We start from the raw sequence: 21,420 nt of genomic DNA, 5'->3' as shown, positions 1-21,420 counted from the left end.
TGAGTCCGTGTGTCGTCCCCCCCCCCGGGGGGGGGGGGTGAGAAGGACAGGGTAGAAATGTACGAAATAATAAGCATTCTCTCCTGACGTTTCGCCTGCATCTATGGCAGGCATTCTCAGAAGTTGTGAGGGCCTCACAACCTTTGAGGATGCCTGCCATAGATGCAGGCGAAAGCCAGGAGAAAATGCTTCTGGAACATGGCCATACAGCCCAAAAAACACACAACAACCCAGTGATTCCGGCCATGAAAGCCTTTGACAATACATTACCTATTATGTTGCTTAAAGCAGACACACAGAAAATATGTCAAGACAGGGAATGGAAAAGGAGGTCCCATACAATTGGAGGTAGATATTTAAAGATTAATTATATGCATGACTAACCTTGCTGGAGTTAGCGTTAAAAAGGCAGAGCAAGTCTGTCTTACACAGCTTTTGAATCTGTTGACATCTCGTAACTTATTCTAAATAGGTTAAGGCATGCTAATAAGCTGGCTTTGTCCTTTGCAATGCGCAAGCAACCTGTATGAACCTCCCTTGTTTCATCATACGTACAGTTTTAAAAAATTCAAGTTGAGCAGTAGATTAGACCACAGCTTGGAAAATTACTGTTTCATTACATTCCAGAACCTGCCAGCCAGCATAGGCACCAAGACAAAACAACCTTCATGCTGCGAGTAATGAAATATGGACTGCAGAATATCTGAATCCATTTTAATCAAATTTATCACAGTTTAAAATGATATCTTTTATTCAAAATGTGATTTAAGAATACAAAATATTTGAACAAAAATGAAGGATATAAAGTGGCATACAATACATTGTGACGTATGCATATGTCTTCAAAGTTACCTGTCAACTTATGGCAACCCCATGAATTTCATAGGATTTTCTTAGACGAAGAATAATCAGAGGTTTGCCAGTTCCTGCTTCTGAAATATAGCCCACTGCAACTGTTATTCCTTGGCAGTCTCCCATCCATGTACTTAGATTCCAAGATGGCACATGATTATAATCTATAATCAAAACAACTGGGGGTCTGTGTGATTCTGACTCCACTAGAGGAATATGAGTATTGCCTATACCAATCCTTTTTCTGAATTGGACTTAGTGGTACTATATTCAGTTTTCAGAAATTCTGACTGTCAATCAAACTGGCTAAGACCTATGAGAGTTCAAGTCAAAAACATATTGAGGAACAAAGGTTGTAACCACTGAATTAAAAAACAGGGCCTAATCCAGGCCTGGCCAATCTATTGCACTCCCAAGTGTTTGGGCCTCCAACTCCCAGAACTCCCAGCTAGCTTGTAGTCTGTTAGGAATTATGGGAGCTGAAGTCTAAACACCTGGAGTGCCACAGGTTGGCCAGGCCTCGACCACTGTCAGAAACCCTTGGTGGAAGACAGACACTCTTATGAGCAGAATCAAGGACATACATAAACTAAAATGCATGTCATGCATAGCCAGTATAATGGAACCAAGGCCTTGATGGATCAAGGACCAGAACTTTTAAATAATGTATATAGTTGGGATGATATCATCTGGCACATCTCTCAAACTTCCCTGTTCTGCCATGGATTTGTTGCATGGCTCATTGAACAGTGATCAGGAATTGATTTTTCCAGAAACAATATGGTGTTCCAATCAAGAAGTATTTTGAGGTCCTTGATTCTGAACAGGTAAGTAAGATTTATGAGCTTTACAACAGACTTACTCCAGGTGGAGAGAAAAGCCCGAGAAATGATGTGTCAACACGATCAGTACAGTTATCTGCATTTTTGATGGACACTGAGACTGTGGTTCTGGGGACTGTAATGATGAATGCCTACACTACACACAGATTGTTCAGTTGTGTACATCAGGAAGTTGTAGCCCCTCATCCTTTTAATTAGTTCAACACCTCTCCATCAACAAATGGACTTTTTTTTCATCATTTAGAACTCCTCCAAACAGAATTCCTGCCAAGATGGATCCTTGATTTCATGCAAAAGAATATACAATACATTCAAAATAATAGCTTTAGAAATCTGAACCATAGAATACAGATAGAGGTTTGGTCTGAATTTAGAAAAGTTACTGTTTTGGATCAGAGCTCCCAGAATCCCCCAGCCAGTATAACCAGAGTGCAAAACTATAACTTTTCTAAACTCTGAGCTTGCTCATATTTATTTTATTCATTTACCACACTTTTATACCGCCCTTTTCAGTCCAAAGGCGACTATTGTTTCCCTACAGATGTCAAATTATCATGTCCTTGACATAGTAGATTTTCACAGCTCGCATTTAGTATCTTATGATTACTTCTATATCAGCCAACATGGCATAGTGGTTCGAGTGTTGGACCATGACTCTGGAGACCAGGGTTTGATTCCTCACTTGGCTGACCTTGGATGAGACACATAATCTCAGACACAGGAAACACCATGATAGATTTGCCTTAGGGTCACCATAAACTGGAAATGACATAAGGCACACAACAGCGACAGCAGTCTTAAAAGAGAAGATTCAACAACTAGACATTCAAAATGATTACTTGCAGTTGCGGGATATTAATTAATCTTTGGTTGAGGTAGAGCATGTTGTTACTACACTGTCTTCTTTCTTTTGCTAGGTAATTAAATTAATATTGATTTGATTGTCACCAGTGCTGGTACAGAGAGAAAAAAAACAAACCTTGCAGTATACACAAATGAAGGAGAAGAGGAGGATGAACTGGTATTGATTTGATCAAGGAAGATGGTTCCAGACCAAAGACTAAAAATCAAAGGCTACATTTTAATCCTATGACAGAGGTGGGCTAATAGTGGCCCTGCAGATGCTGCCGACTACAAGGCCAATAAACCCTAGAAGGCATAGTAAATAGTGATGACTGGAAATTGCACTTCAAAAACATCTGATGGGCCACTCTTTGCTCATTCTCCACCATTTTATAGAAATATCCTATATTTTTAAGATGAGCCATGATGCCTTATCTTAATATACATGATCCTTAGCAATGCTATTTTCCCAATGAATCAATGTTATCATAATACAGGACTGAATTTTCCTTCAGCCCTAGGTGTTAGGCCTGATGCTTAATCTCAGATTTTACACTAATTGTGTAAAATCAGCACCGTGTGCATTCTCTTTTACAGGCACCAACAGACATGTCAGGAGGAAACTCTGCCTCCTGGTGGTGTGCTGGCAAAATAATTCCAACTTCTTGGTTTTTTAAGATCACAAGGTGAAAGGACGGGCTTTCCTGGCTTCAGGGTGCTGTTGCACAAAGCTGAAAGGCTGGTCCAAATACATTGTCGGGTAGAGATACCACATGACTACTCCAGAGGGATTAACCACAACGGTGAAGTTGTCTGCAGCCTTCAGGCCACTGATGATTTGACCAGTGTACACGTCCTGTGCCTGGGAAAAAACACGCAAAAGAAACAACTATTATGGGAAACAGTCACCACAATTTATAGATGGATAAATAAATTAGAATAGAGGCAACTGCTCTGAATACATCTTTGACATGATTCAATGGCTCCACCGTAATGCAACCCACAGGCAGAGCTTGAGGAGCTACCTTTTATAAGGGATTTATTCTTGTTAATCACTATAGTGACCAAACAGGGATTTGTCATCATTGGGCATTGCAGTATTCATAAAATAATCTGTTATGCTACTTGTCATGGTGCTTGTTGTTTTCCAATTGCTTTTAGTTGGGGTGGAACTGGGAAGAGAATGGCACGAAATTTGAACAATTCACATCTCAAAATATCAAAAATGTTTTAAAATGTCACTTAAAATTACGTTTGAAAAATATGTAGAAAACATTGATTCTCACATCAACAAAGTAATGATAAAGATTGGACTATCTACTAATCTTGACACAACTTTCTAATGCACTGTTAGCACTATTTTGGTTCCCAAAACAGTTGTCAGTAACACATAGTTACTCCTAACATGTTATTGTTTTGGAAACTTATAAGTAACATATAGTTAGGAGTAACTACATGTTATTCACAAGTTGTTATTTTCCAGCTATGTCTAAAGATGATAAAGTTTGTACCCTGACTGCATCTAAAAGTTAGGGATGAACCATTGGGTATTCCTCCCTAAACATATAGAAGTTGCTGGGTTTTTCTCTACTATGCTGTGAGGATTTTTGTCATCACTGCAAATACATCATAATGATTAAAGAAATAGGTGAGTGTTTAAATGCAATAATATGAAAATTGCTCAGTGTGATATATACCGTGTTTCTCTGAAAATAAGACACTGTCGTATATTTATTTTTCCTCAAGAAAACACGATCCTTTGCTGGAGCAAGAAAACACACAATGGCTTAGTTTCAGGGGATGTCTTATTAAGTATGGTACAACAATCTGCATTTATGGGATGATCTTTCTGGGGTCAGAAGCAGACTGCTTGCTGAAGTTTTTCCCCTATCCCCTGGTGTTTGTGTGGGGTGAGACTGACCCACAAATTGCTGGTCAGTGCTGGGGAGCAGCAGCTTTACTAGTGTTTGTGAGGGGTGAAAGAGACCCACAGACTGTTGCTGGTTAGTGCCGGGGGAGAGATACCCCCTGTTTTGAGTAAAATGGCAGCCACAGCTTAACTTCTTCCCCCTGAGGATGCATAATACCTAAAGCAGAGCATCCCACTCCTCACTTCACTGAGAAGACTTTTATTTTCACTTTCTATGCCTCCCTATATGCCTTAGCTTGCAGGATGCACAGAATGACCGGGACCTGACAGGGGGAGCCAACCTTGTACACTGCATAGCCACTCCTATGTCTTATTTTTGGGGTATGGCTTATATTGCGCACATGCTTAGAAATCCTGCTACGGCTTATTTTATGGGTATGCCTTATTTTAATGGAAACAGGGTACAAAATGAGAATTTTCAATTACAATCCCCCATGCCCAGCAAGAGTTTGCATCACCAGCAGGAAAAAAGTGGGCTCTATTGGTTAGAAGGCTGAAAACAAGATCACCCAGCAGTAACTAAAAATTTAACTATGTACCATACCATAACACACAAAGAAAAATTTACCCAATATATAAGTTGTGCCTCACAAAGACCTCAATCCTTAGTCTACAGGTAATTCCTGACTATTTATTGCTGATATTCCAGGGATGTAAACTGCTGTGTGATACTGATGGTTCTTGCTTACCTCATACACAACATCCTGTGTAAAATTGAGATGAACAAGGGAGGTGGTATAGCGATAAGGCATGTCTGTCCTTCGGCTGAAGAAAACCAGAGCATTGGCTGAGTGTGACAGTGGCCGCAGGAACACCTCTATGTGGGATTTCTCCTACAAAAGCAGATGGTATGATTAAGTGATAGTAATGGGACCCTGTGTGGAACCTATACAATACACCAGGAAGCCTGTAAAATATAGTGATTAGAAGGCATTGGATTAGGGCTCGAGATGCTGAGGTTCAAATCTCCATTCTCTCAAAAATCTCACTGAGCGATCTTGGGCAACCACTCTTGCTCAAACTAATCTGCTCCATAGGGTGCTTTGGGAAAAGGAAAGGAGAACAGAACCACTACGTTCCTTGAAGAAAAATTAAGATATCAACAAGTTTTAAACAACAACACTCAAGTTTGGCTCAAATTATTGATCCCTAAAAGGTCCTGAAGCAGAGACTGACAAGTTCTTTTTCTTTAAAATACAAATCTCAGAATCCCATGACTAGCAAGAACAGAATTGGAATGCCAAAACAAAGCCTAAAACAACAATACAGTTCCCAAGCTCTGATCAGAACATGAGAGAAGCCTCCCACATGATAGTAACACATCCTTAGGCAACATCTCTGCAGACGGCCATTTCTCTCATACCAGAAGTGATGTGCAATTTCTCAAGTTGTTTCTCTCATACTAGGCAATTTCTCAAGTTGCTTCTGACATGATAAAAAAAAATCAGAAAATAGGAGGGTGAATTTCCAGCTCCTTGGGCAATTTTGGTATAATTATATGTAGCTTTAGGGTGGGGAAAATGAAGCCCTTGAATCACACAGGGCCCCAAATTCTCTTTTGTGCATCACCCCTTCTAAGGCAATTTGATGATTGAAAATTGCCCTCCAGATAAAAAATATGAGGTGTCCAGAGTAGTGGAGTGCCTCCATCTCCCACTATTGAAAGCTGTAAATTGCACAAAAAATGTGAAAGTCATAAATAAAAGTCATTTCTGACTGCAACATTTAGCTGCTATAGACACATGGCACACCATGTCTGCTGGCATGGTGTGCCATGGGGCAAAAATTGACACTAGTGCAGGTAATCGTTCCTGAGCTGCCCAAAAGATTGAGCCTTTCCTTTCCCTACCTGAAGGATTCTGCGTCCTTGAATTCCCAAGGGGTCTTGGTTAATTTTGATCATCAGTTTGTTCTGTAGGATCTCCTTGGCGCTCTCAGAGATGGTACGGAGGTCAGTGGACATGAACAGGGGAGCTGCCATTATAGTCCATAAGGCCATCTGGGACCGAGCCTGTTCGTAGCTTAGGCCAAAGTTTCCAATGATGAGCTGCAGGACAAAAGGTAGGGTTTAACATCAAGGATGAGAGTGACGAGAGGCATGGAAACAGAAGGGGGTGTAATTTGGATATGGATTAACTTGATGAAGGTCCTTGTTTGTCAAATAAAAATCTGACAAGCTGCCTCATTTCCTTGTTTTGGCTTAACTGAGGCATGGGCAAACTTCAGCCCTCCAGGTGTTTTGGACTTCAACTCCCACAATTCCTAACAACCTACCAGGTGTTATGAATTGTGGGAGTTGAAATCCAAACCACTTGGAGAACTGAAGTTTGTCCATGCCTGGGTTAACCTCACCTAACATGTTTATAAAGAAATTCAGAGGTGGTACAGAAGAAATCAGTTTAAAGATCTCAGGGTAGTTTTTACAGCAAATAAACAAAACAACAACAAAACTTGATCTCTAAATTGTTGAAGAAAGCTCAGAGTAACCAGGAAAAGATTGCTATATGAAAGCCTTGTTTGGTAATTTAGTTCCAACAAGTCCCACCGCTAGAAAATTTCATGTGGACTATAACCACCATAATCCCGTCAGCATAGCCAGTGACCACATATACAAAATCCTGAGAACAGATGACTATTTGTCAACAACATCTCTATTGCTGCTTTTCAACTTTAGACTGCCCAAGACGTCACTCTCTTTCTCCGAGTTCACTCTACATTACCATGTCTGGATCATTCCAATGACCAGGTCCAGCTACTGGCTGAAGGACATCCTGATTAGTGAAGAACCAATCCACAATGGAGAGGACACTGTCCCAAGAGTCTTGTATGTCATCGTAGTTTCGCCAAAGATTACATATGTTTGCCAGGAGAGTGTAGTTCACCTGAAAAAGGAACAAAAGGCAACAATCACAGAAAGGCTTTACACTTTGCAAATATGAACTTAGTCTATGAAAGCTTATGCTACCAACTTTGTTCTTAGTAACGAATGTACAACCAAATCTCTTTGCATAATGATATTCCAGACTCATACAGCTGTTTTTTGTCATGTTTATTTATATTTACCATATATACTCGATTATAAGCCAACCTGAATATAAGCTGAAGCACCAAATTTTACCACAAAAAACTGGGAAAATGTATTGACTCGTGTATAAGCCAAGGGTGGGAAATGCAGCAGCTACTGGTAAATTTTAAAATTAAAATAGATACCAATACAAATACATTAATTGAGGCATCAGTAGGTTAAATATTTTTGAATATTTACATAAAACTGTAATTTAAGATAAGACTGCTGAACTCTGATTAACCACTATTCTAAACTTCTTCAATGTAAATGTGCTTTCATTTCCTTCCAATAAAAATAAATAGAGTAAAATAATAAATGCAATAATAATAATAGAGAAAAATAATGGAAATGTAATAACAGTAATAATAGAGTAAAATAATGTAATAATAACAATAATAAATAGAATGAAATAATAAATGTAATAATAGCAACAATAATAAAGTAAAATGATCAATGTAATAATAGCAATAATAATAATACATTTATTATGTATTTCTAACACGGTAAGATAATAAATAACCTTTAGCCAATGGGGACTTTTTCAGCCTATAAAAAGGGCTAAAAAACTAGGCTTATGCTCGAGTATATTTTGGTCCCATTTTTGCTCCACTTAGTTCAAAGTAGTGTACAGGGTTCTCCTCCTCCTCTTCACTTTATGTACGTAACAACAATTTTGTGGGGAAAATTGGACTGAGAAGGAATGAGGAGCCTAATGTCTCCCAGTAATTTTTTTTTATGATCAGTTGGAGAGTAGAAACTAGAACTCCCAAATCTTATCACATCAAATTAGGTCCCAATTATGAGAAAAAGAGCACTGAAAACATCTAAAACCATCTAAGACATCTAAAACCATGTTGAATACTGAGATAAAAATGATTGCACAAAGGATACATATTGTATTGAGCTGGGCAAATAGCTCAGCTGCTACAATAGAAGCATCTTGCAATAGATTATTGTGTATTGGCCTTATAATCTGAATGGATTTAGAGAAGAGCCAGTGTTGTGCAGTAGTTTGAATGTTGGGGAACCAGGGACTGAGTCACGCTATCTCAGCCTCAGAGCAAGACTATGGAAACTCTACGATCAAATCTGGACACAATAAAACCATATAGGTTAATCTCAGGGTTGATATATAAGTTGCCACAATATGGGATTGTAGATAAGACACCCAGGACTCCTTGAAGGAAGAGTGGGATACATACTGTGCTCAGTTCCAGCCACAGGTGGGTGCTGTCGCTCCTTCTCCTTGCCAAAGAGTTTTCTTTGTTCGCAAACTTCCTCCTTTTTTCTGATCGAAATGCTGTGCCTAAATTACTTCCCCACTTTAATGTGATTCCTATTTATCTACTCACATTTGTTTTTGAACTGCTAGGTTGGCAGAAGCTGGGCTAAAGATCAGGCGCTCACTGTCAACCTTCCAGATGGCAAGATTTATTGCAGCTTGGTGATTAACCTGCTGTGCTACAGCCCCCCCCCCCAGCTTTTTCCAAGGGGCAATCAAGTGATTTCACATGCCTCTTGCCTAGACTTCAAAGCAGTTACTTTTTTTTTTTTACTTAACTCCCAGAATCCAACAGCCAATATAATAAAAAAGTAATATTGTCTGCCATTTTAAAATGTAAATGTATGTGTCTGGCTGCTAGCATTGTTGATTCCTACTGACACTTCAGGGACAGAAAAAGGAACTGGCCCAAAGCCTTGTCAGAAATGACTCACCTGAGGTGGAAGTCCCCCTCGATAGGCTGGCCAGCTACAGGAATAGGCAATAGGACGGCCTGTTGCATTCAGAGCCTTGGACATTTTAGGATAACCTTTTAAGAAAAATATCACAATTGATACTTTTCACTCCAAAGGAATGGCAGTCTATAGAGAATTTTAGGGCTTGGTGTCTGTGATTTTTATATAAGAGCTATTGTTATTTCAGTTGATTTATATACTTCATTTATATCCCACCCTTCTCTACCTCGAAGAGGATTCAGAGGGGCCTTACAAATTAGGCAGCGATTTGATGCCAAAACTTAAACATACAATACAATAAACATTTACATTAAAACCAAACAGTAAAACAACACAATTTATGACCAGTTATTAAAACCACACCATCCAAAATCATAATCCGAAGCTGTTCTATTGGTCCGTTCACTCTTTCATATTCTCTTGCTGCACTAAAAAAAAAATTGCTATCCAAAAGCTTGGTCACATAACCATGTTTTTACTTTCTTCCTGAAGGTCAGGAAGAAAGTAAATTCTCTAATTTCACTAGGGAGGGAGTTCCATATGTGATGGGGCCACCACTGAGAAGGCCCTGTCTCTCATCCCTTCCAATTGTGCTTGAGAAGGAGGTGGGACCGAGAGCAGGGTCTCCCCAGAAGATCTCAATCTCCAAAGTGGATCATCCTTATTAGAATCAGGAACACAATCCTCAGTAAGGACCCTTTCATTCTCACAGGGATAGAGGCTTTTTGTCCTGTACACTGAATCTGGTCTTTGCACAATTGAAGTCTGATATGCTTATTTGGGAACACCTCTGTCTATGGAAAGCAAAGGAGAAATACTATCCACATTCTCAAAATCTCATCAGAACCATATCCAAGGTAAGCATACTGTATTTCTTCAATTGGAAGACACCATTGATCGTAAGACACATCCTAATTACAGTATCATCACCACTAACAAAAATGCATAAGATACACCTTCGATACTAAGACACACTCCATGTTTAGAGATGCTAATATAGGGGGAAAAAATTCTTGGAATTGAAGACATACTGTTTTTTTTAATACTGGTAACCAGGACAGTAAATAAAGAGCAACACTCTGAAAACAGGGGAATTCCAGACATGAAACAATCAGCCAGGCTTTGAATCAGGCAGCAATCAGCCAGGCCTTGAAGCTGCAAGGCTAATCAAGGTGATTACTTGCAACATTCACTCTTGTTTCCAACAGAAAAGATTTCTTTCTCCCACCCTGGACCTTCCACAGATATATAAACCTGCCTGGCCTAGTTTCCAACAGACCTCACAACTTATGAAGATGCCTGCCATAGATGTGGGCAAAACGTCAGGAGAGAATGCTTCTGGAACATGGCCATACAGCCTGAAAAACACACAGTAACCAGTGATTCCACCCATGAAAGCTTTCGACAATATATTGGAAAAGTTAGTCTTTTAGGCGACAACTACCACAATCTTTCATTCAGCATTGTCTGGCCATGCTGACTAGAAGATTCTGTGAGTTTTAATTCAAAAAGGGGAACACAAAACCTTAATAGCTGAGTAATAGAGAGAATGCAAAGAAAGAGGAAGAACTCAGCCCTCACCTTGGGCCTGCACATCTGACGATGAGTAACAGCCATCAAATTTCAGCATGTCCACTCCCCATTGTGCAAATGTTAGAGCATCTTGTTCAATTCGATCCAATGTGGTGCCAGGGTACCCTCCACAAGTGAAGGTGCCAATGTCGCCATAAATGCCAAGCTTCAGCCCACGACCGTGCACCTGTCAAAGGAAGTCAAGACTTCTAAGACAGAGGGAAAAAATCCCATAAATAATCACTGAAGCAGGAAATGTGTGATTCACAGCTGTTGTCATACTGCCACATTTGACTTTACACAGCATCTGTACTCACAGAATTCCCCAGTCTACCTGACTGCACAAGCTTGAGGAATCTAGAAATGGTAGTCCAAGAAGTGGAACTTCCAAATTCATCTAAAATTCATCTAAACCACTGCTTCTTAAACCGTGGGTCCCAACTCTTTTAGCTCAATGTTGGAGTCATGGAAAATTTGGCAACAGTGAAAGGTTTCTGAACACTACTCATTTACACAAATCTGTCAGCAACAATGTGTATTTACAGTGGACTCTGCAGAAAATGCTTCAGTTGTACTCCACTAAAAGGGAAATCAACTTGTATAGCAAGTCTTGCCAATTCTGTTTTATTATCAGTAAATGGTGACATACGATTAGGGAATGGGAAAGGGGTCATGAAAAAAAATCTTGGGTGGAAAAGGGTCATGAATGGATAAAGGTTTAGGAAACCCTGATTCCACATAAACACACTATATTTCTCTCTTCCTGCTGCAAGAAAGATCTTGGCTTATAGCTTCTCCAGCATTTTTATCTTGGCTTGCCCACTGTAGTGTGTACGTCTTCTGACACTAAACATATGGATTTTAGAATCACTTGGACAGATTAAACAATATGACTCACTGGAAAAGATAATAAAGTGGGAAGTAGTGGGAAAAGAGGAAGATCATACTGCAGTTGGACAGATTAAGTCAAGGAAGCCATGACCCTGAGTGTGCAAAACCCGAACAGATCTGTTTATAACTGAGCTCTCCTAGAACAATGTCACTCTCTACTTCACTAAGGCACAAAAATCTCAGGATTCCACAAGATGCAGCCACAATAAAGTGGTATTAGATTCTTATAGCTGTGTACTGTAGAAGCATTTGCGCTCTCATAGACAGAGATGATTGCTTTTCAAAAATCACATTTCATTTATTTCACAGGAGTGTCCACTCACATAATCTGCTAATGCTTTGATTCCACTTGGGAACCTCTCAGGATCTGGAATGAGCTGCCCTGTAGCACTTCGCTCCTTTGCCGTCCAGCAGTCATCTATATTCACATAAACGTAGCCAAGCTCTCTCCAGCCATCCATCGCCAAACGATCTGCCATGTCCATGAAGAGCTTCTCACTGTCCCACAAATAGAAAAAGTAAGCCACAGAACACAAAAGTTAAAGCAGATACTCAGTGGAGTACTTGCACTGAAGACAAAGCCCCTGAAACACAGCAGTCCTACACACTGAACTGGAATGCTTTGCCATGGCAAGCACCTTCTTTCCTTCAAGAGATGGCAAACTTAAACTCCTCTGGTGTTCAAAGTGGTTTCCATACTAATGCCCTTCAGTGCTACTATGGCATTACTTTACCCATCAACAGCTGGAAGCAGAATTAAAAAGGAATATTCCGATAGCACTTATTATACAGTCGTCATTTTTCTCCTTTTCTGATTCCAATTTTCAAAATATTTTTTTCCATTTATGTTTTCCTTTTGGATTATAATTTCCAGAATTCTTCTTCCAGCATTCTGGAAAATATATTCCCAAAAATATTGTTTCTAATCTCCTTCCATTGTTAAAATCCTTCCATTGTTAACTCAGAAGTCAGCCTCATTCCTTAGAGATCCCTGCCAAAGTAAATTTCAAAAGCGTCCTGTTTATGAGATCTGTTTCCTTAATTGTTTCCTGCTGCGCATCAGTGATTTAATTTCATTTCCCCCTTTAGCTTTGTACCGGAAAAGTATTCAGTAGTTATCTTGTAAGATAAGTAATAAAATTACTTGAAGCCAAACACAAAAAACTTTAGATTGCTGGTAGTGAACCCCTTACAAGACCTCATACTGTTTTGCCACCACATACTGAGTCTGCAACTGTATTTTATTTTAATTTGTAAGCATTCATTTTTAACAAATACACTGTTTAATACAGAGGCAATATTATCTTGCATTACATATTCAAATCAGAACTTGTGAAGAGGATGTATACATTTCCAGGAGACAAAGTCAGAATCAAGTAACTTGCTGTGTGCCTTCAAATTGTTATGGTGACACTAAGGCAAATCTATCATTGAGTTTGGGGTTTTTTTTCTGGAAGATTTAGAGGAAGTTTGCCATTGTCTTCCTCTGAGGCTGTGAATATGTGACTTGCCAAATGGGGTTCCATGGCCAAGCAGGGATTTGAACCCCAGATCTCCAGAGACCTAGGTCAACACCCATACCACAAGCCCCTTAATATAGTAATTATAGTTAGTTATTTCATAATAATATAATATACTTTATTATATTCTGCCCTATCTCCCCGAGGGGACTCAGGGCAGATTCCAGTACACATACATGGCAAACATTCAATGTCGTTATACAACTAACAGACAGACAGTACATAAACAGAGGTAAAGGCTTCTCATGTCTTTCTATCTCCATAATCTGGAGGCTGTGCTTGACTCCAGTCCTGGGGGTAGAAGTGGGGTTGCTGTTGCTCCATCTTCCATGCCAAGTTTTGTTGTCCTTGGATGCTCTCCCAATCGAATTGCCGGTATGTCCGCATAGGCGCCTTTTATTACCTCCCCGACAAGGCAGTACCTATTTATCTACCCACATTGCTCTATGACCGCAGATTGATGTGCTAAACAAGAAACCTTTATTCCTCTCTATACTGCAACTCCTATCTTCACAACCAATGTTACTAAGAACTATAAATTGCAATCCAAACTGTCTGAAGGGGAAAAAAAATCCCCGTTCCTGCAACCCCAATTGATGCTCCAAACTCTATGGCTACCCAAGGCCCCATCTACATCGCCATATAAAATCCAGATTATCCGCTACAATTCCAACACTATATTGCTAAAATGTCAGCATATTTACTGTAATAGTAACAAATGGGTTATCATTTTTTAAAAAAATAACACTTGATGTTAAACATGTATCCTTTGAAAAATCCTTAAAATTAACAAAAGCTACCCTTTCCTCCAGAAACAAATGGGTGAATAAAGATGATCAGCCAGACACTGTCCATTTGGACATCCCAAAAACTTTTGACAAAGTTCAGTCTCTCGCTACAGAGTCTGAGAAAATAGAGCAGTCATGGGATTAAGAGGATCAGTAAAAAATCATGAACCTAGGTGTGTTTTCAGAAATCAGCTTCGTACATTTGTATATCTGTTATGTGCTTAATAAACAGATTTGTTGTTGAAAGAAGAAAAAAACCCCCAAAAAACCATGGAAAAAGCACAAAAGGATTACAAGCACAAGAAGGGTTTTGAACCCTTCCATAACATGAATGAAGCAAGGCTGTCAGGAATGCACTGTCAGGAATGACCTTTCAAATAAAGGAACAGATCTCATAAGGGATGCAAGATGAAGTAGGTTCCTGCAAGGCTCTTTAATGGAAAGGAGTTTTTTAAACTAAACTAGATAGTAGCGGAACACATCTAAGTTTGCAGAGGATACAAATTATTCATGGCAGTAGAAACAAAGAAGAATTGTGAAGAGCTCCAACAAGATGTTCCCAAATTGGGGGAAATGAGAATTAAAATAATCAGCACAGTCTAATGAAAGCATGTGTACAATTAAGCCCATGTAACTAGGGGCAGGGGCTTGTCTTATGATGGTAATGACTGATAGGAACAGCAACTTCCAGTCATTACAGATAATTTAATCAAAATGTCCATTTGGTATGCAGAAAATTCCACAGTGAGAATTTAGGAAAGAAAGCAAAGTAAAATTATCATAGAATCATAGAGTTGGAAGAGACTTTGAGGGCCATCCAGACCAACCCCCTGCTAAGAAGCAGGAAAATCGCATTCAAAGCACCCCCAACAGATGGCCATCCAACCTCTGTATAAAAGCCTCCAAAGAAGGAGCCTCCACCACACCCCGGGACAGAGAGTTCTACTGCTGAACAGCTCTCACAGTTAGGAAGTTTTTTCTAATGTTCAGGTGGAATCTCCTTTTCATGTAGTTTGAAGCCACTGTTCCGCGTCCTAATCTTCAGGACAGCAGAAAACAAGCTTGCTCCCTCTTCCCTATGACTTCCTCTCACATATTTATACATGGCCCTCATCATGGCTCCTCTCAGCCTTCTCTTCTGAATGCTAAACATACCCAGCTCTTTAAGTTGCTCCTTATAGGGCTTGTTCTCCAGATCCTTGATCATTTTAGCTGCCCTCCTCTGGACACATTCCAGCTTGTCCCTTCAACTGCGGTGCCCAGAATTGGACAAAGTTTTCCAGGTGTGGTGTGACCATCACTATCACAATACCCTAATACAAATCTACAAACTGGTCATGAGTGGAATATCATCCATGGTTTTGGTAGCTGCATGTCAAAAAGGGGTATTTGTAGGCCTGTGAAAGCTTCAGAAAAGGGCAACCAAAATAATGAGGTATGGGTGGAATAACAGGTTACACGAGTTGGGGATAGCTGGTTTATGGGGGGGGGGCGGGATTGAGGAAGAGAGATCAAAGGAGTGGTTTTCAAAAAGAAGCACAACACAGAGTAAAAATAAAGAGCTCCCCTCCCTTGCTCTCATAACACTACAACAATGGGTCGTTCAATGAAGTTCACAAGTATGAAATTAAGGGCTGAGAAAAGGAAATACTTTTTCATGTTTAGGAATGTAAAAAAACAAGGTAAACACAAACTACAGCATTTGCCTTCATATGATATGACAATGGTTACCAGTTTATAAAGGGATTAGACAAACGAACAACAGAAGGGGCCGTGGTGGCACAATGTGCTAAACCATTGAGCTGCTGAGCTTGCTAACCTCAAGACTGGCTGTTCGAATCCACAAAACAGGGTGAGTTTCTGCTGTCACCTCCATCTCCTAGCAGTTCAAAACCATGCAAATGTGAGTAGATCAATAGGTACTGCCTTGGCGGAAAGGTAAAAGGGTGCCCCATGAAGTCATGCTGGCTGCGTGACCAGAAGGTGTCTACAGACAACGCAAGCTCCTTGACTTGGAAATGGAAATGAGACCCTCCCCCTCAAGTGCCACAATTGAGCACTGCCTCCAGAGATGGAGATGAAAAGGGAAGCCTTTGCCTTTGTCTGTGTATTTGTGTTTCATTGTGTGTTTCAAAGGCTTTGAATGTTGGCCTGTGTCTGTATATATGCTAGAATCCGCTCTGAGTCCTCTTGGGGAGATAGGGCGGAATACAAATAAAGTGTTGTTGTTGTTTGTAATATATGAATGATCAGTTATCCTGGTGGCTATATTTTCAGCATGAGAAGACACATGCCTCATTCTGGGCAGGAGATTCTCAGCAGTAAATTCCAGAAGTAACTATTTCATGCTTAGTTTTCACACATTCACCAAATATTTTTAAAGTATGAAGTTGCGAAGAGAAAAATGGTTCTTCATGGCCGTAGTCATTCTCCATTATGCATCACACAGAGGTAGACTAGTAGCCTATGGGTGCGATAGTACAGGGGAAGGAAGGGGAAATTGAGTATTCCTTCGGTGAAACTTACCTAATACAGTTATGGGGATCTGACTTGCAATCTGTATTACAACGAAACCGCTCCCATGAAAGCCATCCCATTGGAGGTGTTCTCATAAGTCCATTTTCCAGAGCCAGAGCCAAAGGGATTAGGGACAGAAGGAAGGCAGAATTGATGAGCTTCATGATCAGGGCTGGTGAGCCAGCGCTGCAAAGAGGAGGAAATATTACTTTTCATTAGGAAAAAGGTCATATCCTGCACAATATCTTCACTCTATACTTCAATGGCACTGTTCAAATGAATGTAGCAAAGCAAGCTGAGCATGGGTTTCTTGTCTGTGTTATTTAGCTGCATATCCTTTTCCCTTCCAATGTGCCAGAGTGAAACATAGAGGATTCCATCTAATGGTAGTTTCCTGATTTCTCTTAACCAGAAAAATATAGCTACAAGCTTCCAAAGAAGTCTCAATCTTAAATAACTAAAAGGCTTATTGAGCCAAGATGGCTTGTCTGAATGCCACTATTGTTTTGAGTACAGCCTTTTGAATGCTTACACATTGTTAATGGAGCACAGCAATACCTATTGCTCTATTCAACACATTCCACACTTGTAGGACAACACAAATTACTCAACTAAAGTCCTGCATCCCATCACAAACAGGAGCCTTCGGTGGTGCAATGGGTTAAACCCTTGTACCGGCAGGACTGAAGACTGACAGGTCGGAGGTTCGAATCCAGGGACATCGCGGATGAGCTCCCTATGTCAGCTCTAGCTCCCCATGCAGGGAAATGAAAGAAGCCTCCCACAAGGATGGTAAACACATCAAAACATCTGGGCACCCCCTGGGCAATGTCCTTGCAAATGGCCAATTCTCTCACACCAGTAGTGACTTGCAGTTTCTCAAGCCGCTCCTGACACAGAAAAAAAAAACCCCATCACAAAGAAGTTCCTGTGGTATGGAACACAATTTTTCAACTTTAAGACCTCCACAGCTACAGAAACAGCTAACAATTTTCCCAAATGAAAAACAAAACAAACAAAAAAGAAACAGGGTCAGCTAACACCTCTCAACAAAAAGGATTTCCTCACACAGGAAGCAGCCAGGCTTTGAAACTGCAAGACCCTTAAATGCTAATCAAGGTGGCCAATTGCAACATCCACACTTGCCTCAAACAGATAAGAGTTCTTTCTCCCATCCTGGGCCTTCCACAGATAGCTTCCAACAGACCTCATAACCTATGAGAATGCCTGCCATAGATGCAAGCGAAATGTCAGGAGAGAATGCTTCTGGAACATGACCATACAGCCCAGAAAACTCACAGCAATCCAGTGATTCCAGCCATGAAAGCTTTCAACAACATGTTTTGAAAATAGTTTTTTTTAAAAAAATGTTAAATAGCACAAGGCTTCTTTCAATGAATTAAAGAGGGGAACCACTTATGGGCCTCTTGCTAACAAGGACCAAAGTTTTTGTCCAGCCCTGACAAAAGGACAGCCTTGGCATTTATCAACATAATCTTCCGCATTACCAGACATTATCTTCATGTCCCACCACCTTTGTACTCCATCTGATCTGTTTGGCAATGTATTGTTTATAAGCTACCAAATATATGTGACAACTTACCTGGGAACAGAGTTCTACAGCAAGACAAACAAAGAAGTTTGAGAGCAAACCAAGTCTGGACTCTTGCTGGAAACTACAATATTAGACTTGGGGAATATCATGAAATGGCACAATTCATGTGAAAAGATGATAGCATTCAATGAAGTGGAAGCCAGTAGGAAAAGAGGAATATTGCACTATAACTACGAGGGTTGAATGAAAAGAAATGCTTCCACCTTCGTTACTTGGGTTTGAATGGGAATATTTTAATAAATCAAATGCAGAAATAATCCTTAGAATGTGCTCTTTAACTACCACTATTCGCTTTTCCACATAATCACCAGACAATTGGATAGATTTCTGACAACGATGAACAAATTTTCTGAAGCCGTCACGGAAGAAGTTGACACTCTGTTTCTGCAACCAGCGTCTCACAGTTCTCTCAATGTCTTCATCAGAAGCATAATGATGTCCCTGCAGATCTTTTCATTATTGGGAACAGATGGAAGTCAGACGGTGCTAAATCTAGACTGTATGGAGGATTCTGAAGAATCTCCTTTAGGGTGACACCTTCTGCTGTCAAGATTTCAATGACTGCATATTGCTTAAGATGAATTGACTGACCGTCTGAGCAGGATTCCATACTTCATATTATAACAACACAACTGTTCAACGCTAAGGCTTTCCGCCAAAATGGAACTGTAGAGGAGAGTTTACTGAACAAGCCAGTACCTGCCACATACCAGTACTGCCATCTGTTGAGGAGTTACGAAGGTGGAGGCATTACTTTTCATTCAACCCTCGTAGGACTCCGTCCACACAGCTGAATAAAATCCCACATTATCTGCTTTGAACTGGAATATGTGTCAGTGTGGACTCAGATAAGCCAGTTCAAAGCAAATATTGTGGGATTTTCTGCCTTGATATTCTGGGTTATATGGCTGTGTGGAAGGGCTCTAGATTGACTCAATCAAGGAAGTCAAAACCCTGAGCAGAGCTGATGACTGAGGTTCTGAGAGATCTCTCAAACCACATTCATTCTACAGTGTAGAGATGCACCCTTAGCTTCAAGAAGGAGCTTAGGTTTGAACTGCTGCGGGACACATTTATTGGTGATTTTTGCAACCCCTGATGTGTGTAGAACTCTCCTCCAGCACCACATGTCAAATGAGTTAGTTGACTTTCTTCATTGTCCAGCTTCCACAACCAGACATAGCAAATGGAAATACACACACAGCCTTCAAGTTAGGGTTGCCCATGCCATGGTATTTCCATTTTCTATATGGTTGTGAAAGCTCGCCAGTGAAAAAGGCTATGTATACTTCAGTGCCTTTTTACGTTTCTGGAAACTGCATAATGACACGTGTAGAGAGACACGTGAACACAAATGTGTGAACGCATTACACGTGAAAAGAAAAAAAAAACTCCGACTAATCTCGAAAGTTTGTCGGAGTGTTAGCCGGCATCCATGGAAATATCTCCAAGCAAGCATGCAGCCGGCCAACCCTCTTCTTACCTCTGGAAAATCCTGCAGCCCGACCACCTTCACTCGCCAAGCTCTTCTTCCTCTTCGAAAGCTCTGCCTGGCTTCCACCGATCATGTGACCAGCCTGGCTTTTTGGAAGGTCAGCTGATTTCAATCCCTTGCCTCCAAGAAGCGGAAGCAGCCGCTCCTAACAACTGGAGAGATCCCTCCCTTTGCTTCTTTTTAAAGAGTGCATCTACACTGCAGAATGAATGCAGCTTGGCACCCTTGCATTTCCCTGACTCAATGCTATGGAAAAGTGGGAATTATAATTTTACAAGGTCCTTAACCTTCTCTGCCAAAGAGTGTTGGTGCTCCACCTCATTGCCATAATCCCATAACACTGAGTGCATCTACATACACTGCAGAACAGTGGTTCTCAACCTTTGGGCCTCCAGGTGTTTTGGACTTCAGCTCCCACAGTTCCTAACAGCTGGTAAGCTGGCTGGGATTTCTGGCAGTCCAAAACTCCTGGGGGCCCAAAGGAATGCAGTTTGACACCACTTTTATTGTCATGGCTGAATAATAATAATAATAATAATAATAATCTGCGCGCATCATTCGAAAATACATCACACAGTCCTAGACGCTTGGGAAGTGATCGACTTGTGATTTTGTGATATGAAATCCAGCATATAGATCTCGTTTGCTGTGACATACTGTGCTTTTGTGTCAGTAAAATAATAATAATAATAATAAAACAACTTTATTTATAACCAGCCACCATCTCCCCAAAGGGGACTCGGGTGGCTAACATGGGGACAAGCCCAAAAATAATACAGCATAATTAGACACAAAACAACAGAACAATTACATCACAACAAAATACATAAAATAACAAAATAAAATAAACATTGCAAAATAATATAATAAAAGTCAAACACAAAGGCACAAGATAAAATGTTAAAACCCTGGGTGATATAAAACCATGGCCATACAGCCCGAAAAACCTACAACATCCCAGTGATTCTGGCCATAAAAACCTTCAATAGAAAAAGTGTATTTGTGAGGGGGGAGCCCAAGAAGGAGGAGAAGTGGGGTTTAGCTTTTATTAAGGACAGGGGGAGGTGCATCATGAGGACAACTGTAGATGAAAACAAACAAATGGGTTGAATGGTCACTCTCCGAAGGCACATCAGAAGAGCCAAGTTTTTAGATCTTTTTTAAAGACTGCTAGGGTAGGGGTTTGCCTAATTTCACCAGGTAACGAGTTCCAAAGCCCGGGGGCCACAGCGGAGAAGGCTCTCTCCCTCATTCCCACAAGTCAAGTCTGTGATGGAGAAAGGGATGAAAGGAGGGCCTCCTGAAAATCGAAGAGATCGTGCAGGTTTATGGTAGGAGATGCGGTCACAAAGGTAACCGGGTCCCAAACCATTCAGGGCTTTATAGGTGATGACCTGCACTTTGAATTGGGACTGGAAAATGAACAGCAGCCAATGGAGCTCCTTGAACAGGGGGGTTGATCACTCCCTGTAATTCGCCCCAGTTAGTAGTCTGGCTGCTGAACGTTGGACTAATTGAAGTTTGTTATACGTTTTTTGGGCTGTATGGCCATGTTCTAGAAGCATTCTCTCCTGATGTTTCACCTGCATCTATGGCAGGCATCCTCAGAGGTTGTGAGGTCCTCACAACCTCTGAGGATGCTTGCCATAGATGCAAACCAAATGTCAGGAAAAAATGCTTCTAGAACATAGCCATACAGCCCAAAAAACCTACAACATCCCAGTGATTCCAGCCATGAAAACCTTCAACAA

General features: G+C 40.5%; 1 protein-coding gene across 1 annotated transcript; it reads right to left on the bottom strand.

Annotated features, from left to right (window-relative positions):
* Positions 1-733: 733 nt before the first annotated feature.
* Positions 734-19,761, bottom strand: NAGA (alpha-N-acetylgalactosaminidase). Its single transcript, XM_060777148.2, has 9 exons — positions 19,658-19,761; positions 16,569-16,745; positions 12,058-12,232; positions 10,853-11,030; positions 9,251-9,345; positions 7,188-7,349; positions 6,317-6,514; positions 5,157-5,300; positions 734-3,399 (listed from the first exon to the last, which is right to left on the bottom strand). Exons 2-9 carry the CDS (start codon positions 16,721-16,723, stop codon positions 3,217-3,219), a joined length of 1,290 nt encoding a protein of 429 aa, XP_060633131.2. The 5' UTR covers positions 16,724-16,745; positions 19,658-19,761; the 3' UTR covers positions 734-3,216.
* Between the last annotated feature and the right edge of the window lie 1,659 nt (positions 19,762-21,420).

This window comes from Anolis sagrei, chromosome 5 (assembly GCF_037176765.1).
Source record: "Anolis sagrei isolate rAnoSag1 chromosome 5, rAnoSag1.mat, whole genome shotgun sequence".
NCBI lineage: Eukaryota > Metazoa > Chordata > Lepidosauria > Squamata > Dactyloidae > Anolis > Anolis sagrei.
Note: the sequence above shows the minus strand (reverse complement) of the source record. Positions and strands in the feature narration are given on the sequence as shown.

Bases quoted from the DNA above. Each gene is read 5' to 3' on its own strand.
- NAGA (XM_060777148.2), bottom strand. From the start codon at position 16,723: ATGAAGCTCATCAATTCTGCCTTCCTTCTGTCCCTAATCCCTTTGGCT. The intron at 9,346-10,852 runs GTGAGGGCTGAG...TTTTCTTAAAAG, and splicing joins GTCAGATGTGCAGGCCCAAG to GTTATCCTAAAATGTCCAAG. The intron at 3,400-5,156 runs GTAAGCAAGAAC...GTTTTTTCCCAG, and splicing joins CACAGGATGTTGTGTATGAG to GCACAGGACGTGTACACTGG.